At 44.5% G+C, this 19,504-nt stretch overlaps 1 protein-coding gene across 4 annotated transcripts in view; it reads left to right on the forward strand.

The window, feature by feature from the left end:
* The window catches only part of Vps8 (VPS8 subunit of CORVET complex), a 225,342-nt gene that overhangs the window by 17,551 nt on the left and 188,287 nt on the right, over positions 1-19,504 (forward strand). For 2 of the 4 annotated variants that reach the window (XM_041678171.1, XM_041678173.1), the window contains exons 4-8: positions 8,844-8,974; positions 11,345-11,438; positions 14,530-14,562; positions 15,590-15,644; positions 18,454-18,459. In XM_041678171.1, the coding sequence (XP_041534105.1) occupies positions 8,844-8,974; positions 11,345-11,438; positions 14,530-14,562; positions 15,590-15,644; positions 18,454-18,459 (319 nt within the window). The remainder of the gene's footprint in view (positions 1-8,843; positions 8,975-11,344; positions 11,439-14,529; positions 14,563-15,589; positions 15,645-18,453; positions 18,460-19,504) is intronic. The other 2 variants (XM_041678172.1, XM_041678174.1) reach the window with 1 other exon arrangement.

Raw genomic sequence — 19,504 nt, forward strand, 5'->3', positions numbered from 1 at the left:
TGCTATCTGTCCTGGCGTTAGGGTCACAGACTCTGAGCCTCTGAAAATGTAAGCTCCCCCCCCCCCCCCCAATAAACTCTATGAAGTTGGCTTGATCGCAGTGTCTTAGCACAATAGACAAGTCACTAAGATACTGGGACTTGGCGCTGTCCCTCGCTTCCCACTCTGGAACTAGAGTCAGGGTTATCTCTGCTGGTGATGGCAACACCATGGCCATGTTACCCCCAGAGGCGAGAGCTATACTGCAGCGCTCCACTCCAGTCCTGTGGCTCCTACATGCTTTCCTCCCTCTCTTTTTTCTAAAAATTGATTTTATTGAGCTATATATTTTTGTCTGCTCCCCCCCTTTCTCTCCCCTTTCCTTCTACCCTCTCCCATGGTCCCCATGCTCCCAATTTACTCAGGAGATCTTGTCTTTTTCTACTTCCCATGTAGATTAGATCCATGTATGTCTGTCTCTCTTAGGGTCCTCATTGTTGTCTAGGTTCTCTGGGATTGTGAATTGTAGGTTGGTTTTTCTTTGCTTTATGTCTAAAAGCTACTTATGAGTGAGCACATATGATATTTGTCTTTCTGGGTTACCTCACTCAATATGATGTTTTCTAGATCTATCCATTTGCCCACAAATTTCAAGATGTCATTATTTTTTTTTCTGTGTAGTACTCCATTGTGTAAATGCACCACATTTTTCTTATCCATTCTTCAGTCGAGGGGCATTTAGGTTGTTTCCAGGTTCTGACTATGACAAACAATATTGCTAGGTTCATAGTTGAGCACATGTCCTTGTGGCACGATTGAGCATCCTTTGGATATATACCCAAAAGTGGTATTACTGGGTCTTAAGGAAGATTGTTTTCTTATTTTCTGAGAAATCACCACACTGACATCCATAGGGGTTGTACTAGCTTACATTCCCACCAGTGATGCAGAAGTGTTCCTCTTCCCCACAACCTCTCCAGCATAAGTTGTCATGAGTGTTTTTGATCTTGGTCGTTCTTACAGGTGTAAGATGGAATCTCAGAGTTGTTTTGATTTGTGTTTCTCTGATGACGAAGGATGCTGAGCATATCCTTAAGTGTCTTTCAACCATTTTAGATTCCTCTGTTGAGAGTTCTTGTTTAGGTCTGTACTCCATTTTTTTTATTAGATTATGTGATCTTTTGGTGTCTAATTTCTTGAGTTCTTTATGTATTTTGGATATCAGACCTCTGTCTGATGTAGGGTTAGTGAAGATCTTTTCCCATTCTGTAGGCTGTCATTTTGTCTTATTGTCCATGTCCTTTGCTTTACAGAAGCTTTTCAGTTTCAGGAGGTCCCATTTATTAATTGTTTCTTTCAGTGTCTGTGCTGCTGGGGTTATATTTAGGAAGTGGTTCTCTGTGCCAATGCATTCAAGTGTACTTCCCACTTTCTCTTTTATAAGGTTCAGTGTGGCTGGCTTTATGTTGAGGTCTTTGATCCATTTGGACTTGAGTTTTGTGTATGGTGATAGATATGGGTCTATTTTCATTCTTCTTCATGTTGATATCCAGTTATGCCAGCATCACTCATTAAATATGCTTTCTTTTTTTCCATTTGATATTTTTTGCTTCTTTATCAAAGATCAGGTGTTCGAAGATGTGTGGATTGATATCCGGGTCTTCTATTCGGTTCCATTGGTCCTCCTGTCTGTTCTTATGCCAATAAATAAAACTTCTTTTAGAGGTGAGGTCTCTCTCCAATGGCTCGCTAGTTTTTCTTCTGAGCAAGGGCCAGTTGGTTTTGGGATTCTGGCTGTTAAGTGGATACTAAATAAATAATAAAAAATTGCAATATAATATAAAGTTGCTCGCATAAAAAGAGAAATGTTGGATACGATGGCGTGTGTGGGGGTACTATCTTATCTAACTCTCTGTAGTCTAGAAGCATTTTGCATGCATCATTTCACCCCCTTACCCTGGGCACTGCTCTGGGGTCACAGTGCACCTTCCTACCTTCTAGTGAGCTCGCAATGAAGATGGTTTGCTGCTCCACCTAGCCTGGGGACCAAGGCGGGGGGTCTTAGTTATCTTTCTATTGCTTTAATAAACACCGAAAGGAACCATCGCCTCAGGACCCCAAGACCAAGTTCTCAGCACAAAAGAGATTTATTTGCCCCAGATGAACAGAGGGTGGGGAGTAAGAGACAAAGACAGGAGGCTGAGGGAGAGGAGCAAGGGTATTTATCCCAGAGGGAGGACAGAGGACTGGATGTCTCTGGATAGAGAGGAGACAGACATGGCCCATAGGAAAATGGAGGTTTGTAAAGGGGAAGGGGAAACCCCATGTTAGGATGAGGTGTTCAGTTTTAATTGGGCATGCCAATTAGGTGAACTGAAGGGGGCTTTTGATTGCTGGACTTTAATACTTTGGTAGCTGGACCTTGGTCATCAGTCTCAGGGAATACTAGACTTTGGGAGTGTAATGTAATGGTTTTAGCAAGGCAGAGGGAATTCGGGGGAGAAGAACAAGGCCTGCCAGAGCCACATGTTTCAGACACTATGATGAAAGCCACTTGGGAGGAAGGGCTTATTTCAGCTTATGTGTTGTAGTCTGTCACTGAGGGAAGCCTGGGCAGGAACCCAAGGCAGGACCTGAAAACAGGAACTGTAGCAGAGACCACGGAGAATGCTGCTTACTGAGTTGCTCTTCAGGTTCATGGTCAGCTGCCTTTCTTATACCTCCCAGGACAGCCTCTCTGAATTACAAGTTTGTTTATTTTCCTCTCTCTCTCCCTGCCTCTGTCTCTGCCTCTGTCTCTGCCTCTCTCTCCCTCTTCCCCCTTTTATTTTCTCCCCTCCTGTCTCTCCTTTTCTTCCCTTCCTCTCAGGGCCCACTGCATGCTGCATTCTCAGTCCTTTAAGGCTGTTTAACGTTTTGGAGACAGGAGGCTGGAGAGATGCCTCCTGATGTTTCTTAGCTCTGAGGGTCGCGCTTCTATCTGCATCATTTATACTTTTAGGGTTGTAGACAGCGCCGCATGGTTTACCAGCTACTTTCTCTGTGCACACGATTGCTCTATTTGTTGGCTTGAATTTCTAGTTTATGGTTTTCAGTGTCTTAGGGTCTTGTGCATTCTGGGCGAGCACCCTACCTCTGAGCTATCTCCTTGACCTCTGTGTTTTTTTTTTTTTAAATCAGTTTGATGGTATAGTTACTTTGACTGTATTTAACTTTGAAAGTGTTTTGTAAGATCTGTGTTGAGACAAAACATTTTCAGATTTTACGTTGGTAGCATTGTACTCTGAAAGAATCTCTTGCAGTGAAATTTTTATTTATTAATTTGTTAATAAATATTTCTAACAGAGAATCTTTTCTTTAGAGGTAAGGAAAATAAGTTTAGCTGGTCTGGTTAGCATAGTTTAATTAGGTTGTCATTGAGCTGTCTTACTGGGTATGAAATAACCTTAGTGGGTTCTGTGCACAGCCTTGCTCGCACATCTTTACACACCGGCAACAAAAACAATGCTCCTGTGGGGCTGGAGAGATGACTCAGCAGGCAGGAGCACTTGCTGCTCTGCAGAGGACCCGGGTTCAATTCCCAGCAGCCACACTGCTTCACAGCTGCTCTTAACTCCAGTTCCAAGGAGTCCGATGCCCTCTTTGGACCTCCTTGGGCACCAGGCACCCAGATGGTGTGCATACATGTACGAGGGCAGAACACTCATACACAAAATAACAATAAACCGAGAACGATAATAAATTTAAAAGAAATGTTCCCATGAAAGAGACTGTTGTTCATTGTGAAAGCAGACATGGCACATTGTTCTTGTCCCCGAGGAACATGCGTGCTCACCAAGAAGGTAATACTGTTACCGCCGTGGGTATAATTTGGTGCCCACTGTGTTAGCGGTCTGTGGTCGATGTTGGGATCAAATAGTGCCATATGGCAGCCTCTGTTCTTGAGAGAGAAATGAATGGAATTTGGAATTCGGCAGGTGTAGGGAACTCATTGTGAAGGCTTTCCACAGGTTATTAAAGGAAATGATTAAAACACCAAAAGGCAGCTTAAACTCTTCCTCTAGAATATTTGTATGTGTAGATTCTCTAATGTTCAGTTATAGCAACCTGAAGGGAGGTTGGGAGAAAAATGGACCTTGGCTGTTTTTAAAATGGAAAGATAAAATCTTCTGAGATTTCGTGAACCCGAGACTTAGGACATGAAATAGCATTCCAGACCTGACTGCCTTGGAGGTTCTAAATTGGAAATTTTTTTTTTTAATATTTATTTATTTATTATGTATACAATATTCTGTCTCTGTGTATGCCTGCAGGCCAGAAGAGGGCACCAGACCTCATTACAGATGGTTGTGAGCCACCATGTGGTTGCTGGGAATTGAACTCAGGACCTTTAGGAAGAGCAGGCAATGCTCTTAACCTCTGAGCCATCTCTCCAGCCCTAAATTGGAAATTTTTTAACCCAAACCTTTCTCTTCTGGTGACTTTCCTTCACTAAATTTGTTCTTTGACCTCATTATGACCTTGTCTCTTGACCTTTCATAGTTTCCCAGTCTCAGAGTAATGTTGGGTTCACTTCAGTTCTGCTATGGGGAAGCCAGGAATATCGTGTGAACTTTTTGCAATGTGTGCACAGAAATGTGCACAAATTGTAAGTGTGCAGCAGGAGGCCCCTCCCGGCTGAACAGCCTGCACAACAGGATGCAGAGGGAGATGCACAGCCTGTCCCTGAAACTCCTCTTGGGCTTCAGTGCCCTGTCCTCAAGTAACTGTGATTCCAACTTCACTAGCATTGCCTGCTGTGAACCTTGCACGCACAGGGGAGTGTATGCACACATGCACGGCATACATGCTGTGTCTGACTTGTCTCCTCCAGCGCGCTGTTCCGAGGTTCTGCCACATTGTGTTCATCGCCGCTACCCTGCATTTCTTTGAATGTCTCATCTCCACATCTGTGTGGTGACAGCTGAGGATGTTTTCATCCGGTCTCACATTTTTCTGTGTATGTCTCCTAGAAGTGTGATGTGAGCGTGCACAGCTCAGCTTTGTGAACGCTGCCATGGGCTATCAGTGGTTGTTTTGTAATGAGTCTTTTTCTGTCCCACCAGCCCAGATCCCAAATAATGACACAGAGACTTAATATTAATTATGAGAGCGTGGCCTTAGCTTAGGCTTGTCCCACTAGTGCTTATAACTTAAATTAACCCATTTATTTTAGTCTGCATTCTGTTGTGTGGCTCATTCCATATGGTTCCTGCTGCTTCCTCCGAGTCTGGCTGATGACTCTGCCTTCTTCTTCCCAGAGTTCTTTCTCTCTCTGACCAGAAGTCCCACCTACACCCTCTGCCTAGCTGCTGACCATTCAACTTTTTACTACACCAGTCACAGCAATACATTTTCATACTGTGTACAAATATCCCACAGCGTTGTTTTAATATATTCTTTAGAAGACATGTCTGAGACGTTAGGGTGTGAGATGTCGGGTTGTGTATACACCGGTTAACTGTTGGGTTTTTCTGTGTCCTTCTTTGGCCTTTTACACTTATTGAAAAGTAAATAGTGGTTTTTAATTTGAATTTCTCTGAATATTGATGGCCTTGGATGCCTCCAAGTAGATTTTGACCATTTGGCTATCTCTTTGTGAAAAGCCCCCCCCCCCCTTTAAAGATTTATTTATTTATGTATATTAGTGCTGTAACATCTGCATGCCAGAAGAGGACATCAGATCTTGTAATAGATGATTGTGAGCCACCGTGTGGGTGCTGGGAGTTGAACTCAAGACTCCAGAAGAGCAGCCAGTGCTCTTAACTGCTGAGCCATCTCTTCAGCCCAGGAGTTCTTTATATATGCCATGCAACCTGCACCCCATCTGAGATATATTTATTAAAATCTCTTCTTTCATTCTGTGTCTCTTCACACCACGGATGGCTGAGTTATTAACATAGCTCAGCTCTTAGACTTTCCCATTGTGATTAGTTATTTGTGCTTCCTCTGCGTAAGAAAATGTTACCAATTCTGAGGCCAGGATCTTATTATCCTGTTTATTCCAAAATCTTTCTTGTTTTTCCTTTCATATTTGAATCTGTAATTCATCTGTAATTTTTTGTTTGTATTAATATGAGGATGATCTGATATCATTTATCTACATTCAGTGGATTGAGACTTTAGATCTTAAGTCTGGGAATGTAGCTCAGTGGTAGAACACATGCCTAGCATGTTAGACCCTGGGTTTCATTACCAGTAACACACACACACACACACACAGAGAGAGAGAGAGAGAGAGAGAGAGAGAGAGAGAGAGAGAGAGAGAGAGAAGGAGGAGAGAAGATGAGGACCTGGGAAGTTGAAGCAGAGGAGCAGCCATCAGGAGTTCAGGGTTCTTCTCAGCTGCATAGGGAGCTCAAGGCTAGGCTGCCTGAGAACCTGCCTCAGAGTAAGTATGGGGCTGGAGAGTTAGTTCAGTGGTTATGGACACTTGCAGAGGACCCAGATTCGATTCCCAGCACCCACATGGTGGCTCACAACCATCTGCAACTCCAGTTCCCGGGGATCTGATGCTGCCTTCTTGTCTCTGCAGAGAATGCATGTACAGGTTGCACAGACGTGCAGACAAAACACTCACACAGACGGACACACACAGTAAACAAAACAAATGTAGGCCTTGACACCCAGCGCTGCAGGTGTCCCAGCTCTGTTGTCATTGCTGAGACTGATGTCTCAGTTTTGAGTTTTCACATGCAGGGTTCAGGGGCACACACAAGTCTGCTAAACTTGATAAGAGTGGATTTTTCACAGTTGGGGGAAGCTGATAGCTTCACTGTGTAGAGCAGTTTTAAATTCCTCCTGACTTCCTCCATTCCCTTATTTCCTTCTTTTTCTTTCAGTTGTCCCGCAAGCCTGGCTTTTCTCAGGTGCTCTGTTTTATTTAATTATGTGTCCAGGCTCCTTAAGAAAATCAAATAAGGCTTTGATTGACTCTCTTGCTGTGACCTTTGCCCTGCAGTTCTTCTTTCCCAATTATTTCCTTTTCCTGCAGCAGTTGCTGCAGTCCTTCACAGCTCTCAAGTAACTGTCTCTGTGCCAAGTACAAGCTCGTTCTCAGCAGACTTATGTGTGGTGGAGAATTCTGGAATGTGGTGAAATTATAGACTAATGTTGATGTTGAAGACAGATTTCAGAGCCATTACCACATGGCACTTAAAACTGCGGTCATGAAAATAGGGAGTGTCTGAGGAGCAGAGGAGAGCTCCAGATATTCCTGAGGTGAGCTGAGGAGAAGCTAGGAAATGGCACTTTTGTTGGGAACCAAGGAGAGAGAGTGTTTGTCAGTAGGGAAGGCGAGGCACGGAGAACGCACTAACTGCAGTAGGTAGTGGCTGGTACCTTCAGCAGCACTGGAGGCGGAGGCAATGAGCATAGGGCGCACCCTGGAATAGTGATTGGGAGCGTGAGGTGAGAGCTGCCAGGGAGGCATTGTTCTTGGTTCAGAGGCAGCTGGACAAGCCAGATCCTCACCTCTTTCCTCTGCCATTTGTGGCTGAAGGGCAGGAGCCTCACCCTACCAAGTCCCTCAAGGGGTGTCAAGATGGACACCTCAGGGGGGCTGGAGAGATGACTCAGTGGTTAAGAGCACTGTCTGCTCTTGCAGAGGTCCTGAGTTCAATTCCCAGCAACCACATGGTGGTTCACAACCATCTGTAATGAGATCTAGCATCCTCTGGCGTGTGGGCATACATGGAGGCAGAATGTTGTATACATAATAAATAAATGAATCTTTAAAAAAAAAAGATGGACACCTCAGAATCTTCTTTGACATTTCTTTTACCTTTCCACCTTATTTATTTATTTATTTATTTATCTATTATTATTATTAATTATTTTTCATTTTTTTGAGACAGGGTTTCTCTGTAAATTTGGAGCCTTTCCTGGAACTAGCTCTTGTAGACCAGGCTGGCCTCGAACTCACAGAGATCCACTTTCCCTTGCCTCCTGAGTGCTGGGCTTAAAGGCATGCATTACCACTGCCTGGCTTCCTTTAAAGGATAACCAGGGACTGAATTTTAGTTCAGTAATGCCTCCTTCCTCATGGCCTCCCTTGGCCTCTGTGGTCCTCAGCTGAACTCTGTTTTCCTTCCTTGGTAGACAGCCCTCTAACTGGTCCTTAACCTTCCTCTGCCACAGCCTCTTCCTCCCCGCTTATTTCGGCCTGTGTCCCCATTTATCTTCCTAAAACACTGTTCCCATCTTGTCTCTGCTGCTTAGAGGTCCCCATACCCTCCCTCCTGCCTGCTGGAGATAGTGTTTTAGTTATTGGTGAGTGCTGTTACATACTAGGCCTTGACCAGGTACTGTAGGTACAGTGGCAGACAAGGCTGATGTAGGCTCTGCTACCAAACGGATGGAAAACAGTGCTTGTACAGATTGGACTCTGGCTCATCTTCTAGCCCAGCTTCAGTTTCTGTTCATACACTCCTGCTGTATTGCAGCTTCCTTTACCCAGTCCAATCCAAGTTAGGAAGTCAAGGTTTCTGCACGTTTTCCACCTAGAATGACTGTCTTCTGTATACCTGTCATATTTTCATGGCAGTATTTGTTTTCTGCTAATTAGCCATTGCTCATCAGCTCACCGGTGAAGCATCTATACAGGCTTGCGTTTTCAAAATACCCTGCAGCCAGCGATGACCTGCATAGCAGTTCCTGCTTCTATGAGAGGGCTTGATCTCTGTATGGAGTCCTGCACCACCTGTCTCTGGGGACTGAGAACGTGTGGAAGAGAAGGAGAAGCAGAGGCAGAAGCTGGGTGCTGTGAAGCCAGCAGTGCCCAGCTCACCCGACTTGACCTTACGACTGTATCTTCTTTCACCTAGACCGATGATGAAGATGAGTCCTTTGTTCTTGAGGACCCTACCTTGCTAAACATCGACACCATTGATTCTCACTCTTACGACACCTCCTCTGTGGCGAGCTCAGACAGCGGCGACAGGGCCAACTTAAAGAGGTAAATATTCTTGTGTATTATACTTGTATATGGCCAAAATAGATGATTATTTAAAGTCTTTCTCTTTACGGCACAGTATAATTTGATTATTTAAAATCAGTGTCTTCATGCATGGTACAGTCTAGCTTGATGATTTAAAGTCATTGTCTTCATGGTATGGAGTGGCATTTCATTTGCATTTTAATAAAGAAAGCTTGCCTGAGGATCAGAAAAGTAAAACAGCCACACTGGCCAGCCTTACAGACCAGGCAGCAATGACACACACCTTTAATCCCAGCAGCCACACTAGCTTGCTATAGAAACCGGCAGTAGTGGTGCACACCCTTAATTTCAGAACCCGTGGAGACAGCCCTCAGTCTCAGTCTCATTTTGAAATTCCTGGAGGCAGGATCACTACTTTGGACTGAGGTAGAGGTAAGACCCAGTGGCTGGCTGTTTTGCTTTTCTGACCTTCAGGTTGAACCCCAATATCTGTCCACTTCATTGGTATAGTCTAGTTTGATTCTTTAAAGTCAGTGCAGTGTAATTAGCTGTAGGAGGGGTTATAGCCCAGCGGAGACACACTGTGGGGCTTGGCCCTCCTGGCTGCCTGTGTTCCCTGCGTTCCCTCACCACTCTGCAAGGTCAGCTCCAGAACTCTTCATTTCCTTGGAGCAGGCTCAGAGGAGAGTCTCAGGGGGATGGGGACAGGACAGTTGGAACTGTCAATAACCCCAGGCTCAGCTGCCTTTCACCTTCCACACTCTGGGGGAGAATACGGAGAGGAGAGACGAGAAGAAAGGGTGCTTTAAAATGCTTTACTGAGTCTTTGTGCGACCTGAATGCGGGCCAGGGAACCAGCGCTCTTCTGCTTAGGTCTTCCTCAGATTGCTGTCTTGGGACAGGGATCCCTGAAGGTGTATTCAGCTCTTTATCACAGCGTCTTCCAAACAGACGCATAATTCCGATGACCTGCATCCCCTGTTTACAAGTGAGGGTGTGCGCTTGTTGCCTATCAGGTGTGTCCAAGCTTTTGATAACTCTCACAGGTTCACATTTGAGAACCTGTAATTTAGTTAAAAGGAAAAATCACACACACACACACACACACACACACACACACACTCTTGTTTAACAAGTTCCTGATTTTATGCTGAACTGTGTTCATAGTTCCCCTGGGCTGCCTGTGGCTCATGGGGCAGGAGTTGGATGGGACTGATATGTGATAGTCAGAAGTCCTTTGTGTGCTGTCAGGCTGGGCACTGCCTGCCCGTTTGAGCCTCTCTCTGAACACTTTGATCTGGCCCACCCAGTTTATGCCCATTTGTCCTCACTCTTCCCCACAGTGTGCCTAGGCAGATTAGACGTCTCTTCCCTGGTAGCTGTGCCTCATCTCCCCCAGTAAACAGGGTCCGTTATTCTCCATTTGCACATTTGTTGTAAGGAGGCTGCTTGTTCATTTCCTGGCCACCCAGACTCCTGACACAACCACACAGAAACTGTGTTAATTAAATCACCGCTTGACCTATTAGCTCTAACTCATTATTGGCCAACTCTTACATATTGATTTAACCCACCCCCATTAATCTGTGCATCACCACAAGGTCATGGCCTACCAGCAAAGTTTCAGTGCATCTGTCTCCATGGCTTCTCTCTGACTCCGCCTTCTTCCTCCCAGCATTCAGTTTAGTGTCTGTCCCCCCCTCCCACCTAGCTCTAATCTACCCTATCACAGGCCCAAGACAGTTTCTTTATTAACCAGTGGTATTCACAGCATACAGAGGGGAATCCCACATCAGACATTCCTATTTCTGGTCTGTGCTTTTGTATTTAGAAGTTAGGATGTGGGATCCTCGTAGTAGGACCTGTGACTTTCTCATTTTGGGATCAGCAGAGCACATTTTTATTCAGAACAGGCGTACCCTGATTAATGTTTGATAAAAGTTTAAGGTGTCCTCATTACTGGTGCTGAGGAGTGTAAGGAGCAGCAGAGCGAGTGACGAATGACGACAGACTGGGGAAGGGAGGGGGCAGAGGTCGTCAGGCAAGTGGGGTGGTGCAGAGGCAGGGGCAGGAGTGGTGGTAGCAGGAGCCATGGTCTGCACAGATGTCCTTCGGGAGAGCAGGAGGAGCAAATCCTGTGTCAGGTGGACAGGGAACATTTGGAGCAAGGGAAGAAGAATGTTAGCTTGTTTTCTTGCTTGAGACTCTCTGAGCCTCAAGTTAGAGCACATCTGAAGGTTGGTCTTTTAATAATAATTATATAATTACTGATAATTAATAACAGCAGTGTTAGTTCCTACTTTTAAGATGTATATTGTTCTCTCAGAGCTGTGGCGTCCTACCTTTCCATCCTTCTGCTAAGTATTTCCTCCTCCTCCTCTCTCTCAGGAAGAAGAAGTTGCCTGATGCCTTCTCACTACATGGCTCGGTTATGCGACATTCACTCCTGAAGGGAATATCTGCGCAGATCGCGTCTGCCGCTGTGAGTGTCTGTCCTTCCCCAGCCAGTGACGCGAGCAAAGCCCGGCTCTCCTTGTGGTTTTCCCATTATTTTTGACTTGCGAGGCATGGCTGCACATCTTGACATAGGAGTCCTTGCGACCGTGAGAGTAAAGGTCTGTGAGCATTGCGGTATGCGGAATGAAGTGTGGCAGCCAGCAAAGAGAAGCACTGTCTGCCGTCTCCTTGCGTTCCTTTCCAGGGTGGCTGCCATCTTGTGAGTTTGGCTGAGGTGCAGTGCTTAGTTTTAGCCACTTTATATAGACAGATGATTGGTCAGGATTATGACCAATTGATTTAAAATAATGGGCAAGTCTTTTTCGTGTGCCCTTGTGAAAGAAGGTAAAGCCATGCCCTGACTTGGTGACTCAAAGGAAGCTGAGAGAGGGGAGAGGCGCCCCTGTGAAGGGAGGCAGCCCTGACGAATAGGGCCGCTGTGCATACAGTGGCTGCAATGGAATTTGTGACCTTTTTTTTTTTTTTTTGGAAATTGTCTTAGAACACTGGGTTAGGTGAAAAAGTAATATTTAGTAGTATTGAAGACCGTGGTCTCTCAGATACTCTCCCTGTGACCCCACAGCCCATACTCGTTTAGCCCGTCAAGTCTTTTCTGTAGATGACAGGGATGACAATATACTGATGATGGCAGCAGGACCTCAGTATCGCTTTATGTTCTTTTCATGGTGTTTAACATTTTACATATTTAATTTGAAAGTTATTTTTCAAGAGAACGAGAGGGTAAGACAGTAAGAGTCGTGACATCCAGTGTGTTAGAGAAAGCTCTTTTGCAGCCAGGAGGTGATGCGCATCCCGGGCAGCAGGCATGTCCTGACGCAGCTGATGCGCACATCAGACAGGATGTTAGCTGCAGAGGTGGCCATGCAGTGGAGCGTGGGCAGTGCCCTTCCGGCTTTCGGCGGAGAGAAACTCACATTTGCCAGAATGGAAACCACCTGTTGAGGATCACGTTTCCATGACAGTTTCTGAATCTAACCCTTATGTAGGTGATGAAATTCATTCCTTTCGAAATCACGACGGACCAGAGCAGTCATTTGACCCACCTGTGCAGTTTAAAAAATATTTTGGATAATGGAGACTGAGCTAGCGCTCAGACACTGAGCACTGATTAGATAAACCTGCTCCTTAAAGGGGCTTCCTCCCTCTTGAGGATGAGGGGGCAACTCTAATGCATCCCAGAGTGTGTGCACTCTGCTCTCTCGGCATTCTTCCGGCTGAGCTGCTTTGGCATGTTCAGATAACGCTGCTCTTCCTGCACCAGGCACGATGCGGTGCTTTCCTAACCCTGGATCACCAGCTCGATTTAAGTTGCATGCTTTCCCGTGACAGTTGGTATGTTAACATGTAAAGCTGGTTCTGTTTGGAGTGTTATTCCTGAACAGCTGCTCACGTGTGCCTTCAGCCTTGTGGACAGGGGTGTTATCATACCTGCTTGGACCTTGATCATCCTGACTTGGAGTCCATGCATGAAAAACACTTAGGAAACATGAAACTTTTGAGTCTTATTGCTTAATTTTGGGATCCTTCTCAAAGTAATGTGACATATGACTAAATTTAAAATTAATTCAAATTAGGTTTTTAAAGGAATTTATCATCTTAAGGATGAACTTTAAGATATTATAGATGCCTCAGCACATGTTTTATTATTGTTTAAAAACATGTCCCCTGTGCCGGACTCTCTTGGGGGCTCACCCACACCTCAGCCAAGTCATTAGTGGAGCAGCATAGGGATCTGTGTTCTATTAGCATCCCAGGGACGGTCACAGAGTGGCTCTCAAGAGCTGCGGCATCACCAGTTCCATAACTTCCTCCTCCGTCCCTCCATCATTTCTCTCCTTCCTCCATCGGTTCTTTCCCTCATACCCCCCTCCCCCCCTCCCCCCTTTGCTTTAGCTCTTTGCTTAGCTGTGCCACTTTTCTTTTCTTTTCCCTGTGTGCTTCCCATTCATCTCCACTTCAAGAGTGCTTTCGCTTTTCAATTAGCATCCCAAATCGCAGGCTTCCTTATGGCATTTTCATAATGCTTGCTTTCGGTTGACCCACCCCCCTACACTCTTCTCCCTCATTTCCCTGCTCCACCACCAGGAAAATTCCAGTTTCTTTCCCGCATCTGTCATTTATTCCTTTTGAAGTCAGACGGCTTCTACACTCATTTGAATGTAGTTTATGGTTTTCATCTGTGCCCTCATCCTTGCTTTCTCTGTGCAGAACAGAGCACAAGTTGCACATCAAATATTTATATCAGGCCCTGTGTTCCCCTGCTCCCCCTTGACAGACAGGATGCAGGATGGTGTCCCAGCGCTGCATTCCCACAAGCTGTTATAATTAAAGCTTAAACAGCCTGGAGAGACATCTTATACCGTTCTTTGCGTTTCATTGTGTCCGCAGGACGGTGTGTTAGGATAAATAGAGCAGTACTTGCTGGTTTTTCCGAGCACGTAGAGATCATTGTCAGAACAGTCAGGTGACTTAATGTGTCACAGTTACTGGCAAGGAGCTGAACTGTACTTGATGTTTGGCTTCTTTGTGACCGGACTGGCTCTTCCCTGACCAGCTTCGTTTAGTCACTGGAGTTAGTCCACTGGAGAGGAGCTTCCTACTCAGAGGTGCGATGCCTGCAGCGAGTCCCCTTGCCTTGAATCTTTGATTCCACCATTTTGAGCCTGTGGGACTTCTAGTCTGTTTACACTATGAGAAACAAACTCCTTTCCTTCTTTAAATTTCCATTTCGAACCTGCACAGAAGTGTCTGTTCCCATTAGTAAAACAAAGCAGTCTTCTCTTGGGCTAATCTGCATTGAGGGCTGCAGGTTTGTCATTCTTACTGGGGGGGTGGGGTGGGCGAAGGGTGCCTGCCCTTCCTCCTCAGCTGTTCAGGCCCAAGGGCACGTAAAAAGAGGCTGCACGAGGGAGGGGGACTTGATTGGGGGAGGGGGAGGGAAATGGGAGGTGGTGGCGGGGAAGAGACAGAAATCTTTAATAAAAAAAAAAGAGGCTGCACGCTTACCTTCAATACCAGTATCTTTTCCAATTCTTCCCTTTTAAAATCTCTTTTAGGACAAAGTAGATGCTGGCTTACCCACAGCAATTGTAAGTATACCTTTAATCCCTCAAGGGAAGGGGTTTAATTTCACTGAGTTCTCAGATTTACTATTAAAATATTGAGTGCTGGTATGATAAATTCTCAACTCACTTTCCTTTTAGTAATCAAGTTTAAAACTTGCTCTTGCTGGATTTTGATTTTTCTGCTTTATTGTTTAACTCCCTGGCTCTTGCTCGAGAGCAGGGAATGGAGAAATAGACCTTTCCAGCATTAGTTCCCCTGTGAGCTGTGTCCCCTAGTCTATCAGGACTGGAATAGTAGTGAGTGAGCTCACTCTGGTAATACACATTCCACAGCTACGGACCGCAGGGCCAAGCCCGCGGATAGTGTCTGGAGTGGCTGTGGCAAGCTAGAGAGGCTGGAAAGTGCATTAAGGACCTGCCTTCTGGTTTTCCTCAGCCGCTCTATGGCTGTCTCACTAGTCACTGGTGAGGAAGTGGGCTCAAGTGGCCCATTCTGGTGGCTCTCGCCTGCTGGTGATAAACTGGAGAAAGTATTCTCATCCTCCACATTGCTAGAAGGCCCTGCGTGAGCCATATAAGTACCGCTTCAGCTGGCTAGAGAGCGGGTTGGTGTTTAATTTTAAGTTGCTTTAAGTCAGTGGTTCTCAATCTTCCCTATATTGCAACCCTTTAATGCAGTTCTTCATGTTGTGGTGACCCCAACCATAGAATAATTTTCGTTGCTACTTCATAATTGTAATTTTGCGACTGTTATGGATTGTAATATAAATAGTCTTGGAGATAGAAGTTTGTCAAAGCAGTTGCGACCCAAGAACCACGGCTTTAAAGGAAGCCAAATGAGATATAGTTCATATATCGTACCGAATATGTGATATTTTGATAACATTTCTCTTAAATTTAGAGGAATTCTTAGACATAAAGAAACCCTGGGCTTGATTTCTCGTTTTGCTTTCTGGATGAAATTCCTCATTTCTGTGGTCAGCGTGCTAGCGGGTGCAGAGGAAAGCGGGTCAGCAACTCCAGCACTGATCGTCTTCCCTTCTGTTCCCAGGCGGTGTCCAGTCTCATAGCCGTGGGCACATCTCATGGATTGGCTTTAATATTTGGTAATCTTCTAAGAATTTTCTTCTTTTAAATATCGAGATTTCTTTTAGGTTTTATAATGCCCTTTAGTTATGTTTTATATGATAGACTTGCTCTTTCAAGGACACAGCAAGGAAGCCATGAAGAAGTAGCAGTGGGTGTCGTGAAGTTGAAAGTGATGGGCTCACGGCTGCTGTGCTTCCTACTCTCTGCACGTTTCCTTCCTTCCGTCTGCATGGGGAAGGTGTAGCTGCTGCATATCCGCTGTGCTGCACACCCGGGCCGGAGAACCTGCTTGTCAGCGTGTCTCCCTCTGGTTGGGTGGGGACAGGTATTCAGAAAGGTCTCCAGGGAAACAGATCCCTAGGTTTTTGAGTCATCACCATTATAAATCTTTCTAAACTGAAAATAAGTTAGCCTGTAATTACCTTGTTTTCTGAGTTAAGAGAGCATGAATAGTTTGATTATATGGTAGAAATTAGTTGCATTTTTTCATTTTTTTCTCTGAGACTAATCAGTTTCATTAATCTTTTGCTTTTGAATTCAGTATCAAGCAGGCTATTTTGATCTTTTTAAAAATGTGAAGCCCGTCAGGTAGTATTCTCAGCTCTTTGTGTGTGCGGGTATTCGCTCTGGGGCTCAGAGCCTGCGAATCTTAGATGGGAACTAGCAAGGGCTGCCCGGTAAGGGTTACTTGAGGGTGTTTTATTAGCAGAACCATAGTTTGATTTCTGTGAGTCTTATAGTTTTTACCATCCATGCAAATAACTAGTTCTTTCCCATTGTTACTGAACAATTTGACTTTCCATTTATAAATTTTCCATTATTCCAAAAGCTTTATTTGACATATAATTATATTATCTGGTCTTTTCAGATGTGGTTGATTTAAATAATAGTTTTATTTCTTGAAGAGCAGAAGGAGAGAAACAAAAGTGTCATTTCCCTAAGAGAACTTTAGAATTGAATCTTAAAATGGTATCTTTTTTTTCCTGTATAATTGATATGTATCCATAGTAGGAAATGTAGAAAACATAGATTGTGCAAGCTGGAGAATATAAAATAACAAGTTATAATATCTAGGACTAATCTTCAGCTTTTCTGTGTAGCCACGCATCCCTTTCCCCACATATGTGGATAGCTGTATGCATATTCCTAAGGAGGAATGTGATAATTCAGAGCCGCTCTTCATTCTTGTGGGCCCCTCCCCATGCATTTTTGTGTTTGAACGCAGCATCTTTGTTCCTTTGAGATGTCTCACTGTGTTCACTGTGCAGCGTAGGCTTGGGCAGAACTTGCTCATATGGCCTGGATTGGCCACAGACTCATGGCAGTCATCTTGCCCCAGCCTCCCAATGTTGAGAGTACAGGCATGGAACATCATTTTAATGGACATGCAATGCTCTTTCAAATGGATCCATGAAAATTTAATTAGCCTTTTGCTCAAGGAAGCCTCTTCAGCTGTTTCTAAACACTAGAGTCACATGCAGCTTTATTTCTATATTTTTTTTGCATATGATCATTTTTAGAACAAATTCCTACAAGTGGAATTGTTTGGGCTGGAACACGAACATAGCAGGTGGGGAGGGTCTTGTTTTCCTTTGAGGGGATAATCGCTATTAGATGATTAGATTTGGGGGGAGGGTCTCAGAGTCTTGTGTCCCACTGCTCTAGTTTTAAGTGTCTGAAGTGATCTACACGCACGGTCAGGTTCAGAATTAAACAGTGCTGGCTCCTGTTTTAAGCAGTTCTTTTCCCTGAGTGAAAATGAGGCAGAACCGCAAGAAGTAAAGGCGACTTAGGACAATCACGTTTGTCTGCCAGGAGAGTGTGTGTCAGTTTTTCCTTCCTGTGTAGCAGGGTCCATTTTCTCCAGCTCTGTGCAAACTCTCTCTGTTCCTCACCAAGAGGTTGGAAGAGTGTGAGAGTGTTTATAGTTGTGCAGGAAGTGTTGTGTTAACACGGAGGGAGGAGTGCATTCACTCTTGGTGCTGTCTCCTTCATTTCCTTGGACCTGTTGCCGGCTTTCCAAAGCCCTCAGCAGTTTTCCTGTAGAAGTGATGGAACAGTGATCTTTTCTTACAGCTTCATGGGAAAGAAAGTGTGACAGAGTGGACATTCTGAGGAAGAACCATAGTGTCTGGCTTTGCATTGAGTTTTAATAGTACAGCTAAATTTTACTTGCTTATAGGCGATGGATGTTTGGACAGTGCTTTTGAACAAATACATTAAAATTTGTTAAAAAGCCTAGAAACAAATGGCAGACCCCGTGAAGTGTCTAGACTAGCTGTCTGGGTTAGATCTGGTCTTTAAAAAATATATTTGTTTATCCCAGAAACCTAGCAGGAAGACTGACTTCGTTTGAGCACTGATATGTTCTCTGGGAATCAAGTCTGAGTCATTAAAACATAAACCCCGCACTTCTGGAAGACTGGTGCAGTCCAGCGTGCAACACCGAGCGTGTCTGGGTTCTCACCTCACACAGGGTCTCAGTACAGGTCTCTCTCCCTTACACCTCCATTTCCCTTTGCCCTCAGTGTGCTCTGGTGATGTGTCTCTTTGAAATGGTTTTGCTTCTGTTTAACTGAACATGGATTTTCTGCCTGTGCTATAATTCGAATGTTCTATGTTTTTGCTTTTCCCAGAACCAACACTTACCTGATTGTAACCACAAATGCTAGGACATCACTTACCCACTTCAGCATCTGTCACTCCCATAGATAGATGAAGCTCATCATTTATACCCTTCAGAGTTGGCCTACATTTCTCTCTGAACTTTTGAACTGATTTCTTTTTTCTCCCTCTCTTTTGATCTTTTCTCCATGGATTCAAAAGGAAAAGGTATAGTAAATTTGGTATGCATGAATAGTTCTTTTTCTTTTGAGCTTTTTAACATTTAAAGAGAGTATTTTCAATTACACTTAATGTCATCTTACAAAAGAAAAGTAAATAGCTACCTAAAAATTGGTTAAAACAGGCACTGTGGAAAATTAAAAATATATGCATATTTTCAATGCTTAATTTTAGCTGAAAAAATGGAATTCTTTTAGGCAGTTTTCAGGATGTTCTGTTTCCTCCAGTCTTTTAATACAGCTGGCGCTTTGTCTTGAAGTCTGGGTCTGTTAGTGGAGGTGACATTTTGTGTCATAAACTTTACCAATGATGAGTCACATAGAATTTCAGCACCTATCAGCTAACCATGAGTACAGAATTCCAGATTCTAAGGAGACATTGTTTCAGTGTTTTATTGTAACATTAGTGTTGATACCTAGTTTCTGGATACTTTTGTAGTTACTCCCCTTCTCAGGCTTTTCTGAAGCCTCTGCCTTGTGCTCACAGCTACCACAGCTCTGTGCTCTGGACCGTCAGTTCAAGCACACTAACATCACAGTGGCATGGGTGTCTGGGAATGCACACTGGCTCTTCCGTAGCAGCAGCGTTCTAGAAGGTAGCCAGTCAGCGTGGGATTCAGGGTGCCTTGGTTAGGAAGCATTGCAGGAGGAAGGTTTGGCTGTATGAGTGCTCAGGTAAAAGCGCACCACTATTTTGTATCAAACTTGACAAATGCTTTACAATGAGGTCTCCTTTTTATTTCCCCTGGCCCTAGAGCTTGTTACAGTGCGAGTAAACAGCGGGTGAGAAAGTAGCACTTAGCCTGGCATGCTGGCAGCTGCATCTGTGAGTTCCAGGATAGCCCGGGCTAAACAGAGAAACCAAGAAAAAGTGTAGCGCTTGAGAGTGGTGACTGCTGAGAGGTTAAGGTTAGACTCATCTGCCTACAAGTCAGTCTGATTCCTTGTGGAATTCTGAAATGTGTTCAACTTTAGATTTTAAGCTATGATTTGTGACTTTTTGTTGCTATTTTCACATTACTGTCCAGCCCAGC

This window comes from Microtus oregoni, unplaced genomic scaffold, assembly GCF_018167655.1.
Source record: "Microtus oregoni isolate MIOR12 unplaced genomic scaffold, Mior012 000029F_ref0000214, whole genome shotgun sequence".
Classification (NCBI taxonomy): domain Eukaryota; kingdom Metazoa; phylum Chordata; class Mammalia; order Rodentia; family Cricetidae; genus Microtus; species Microtus oregoni.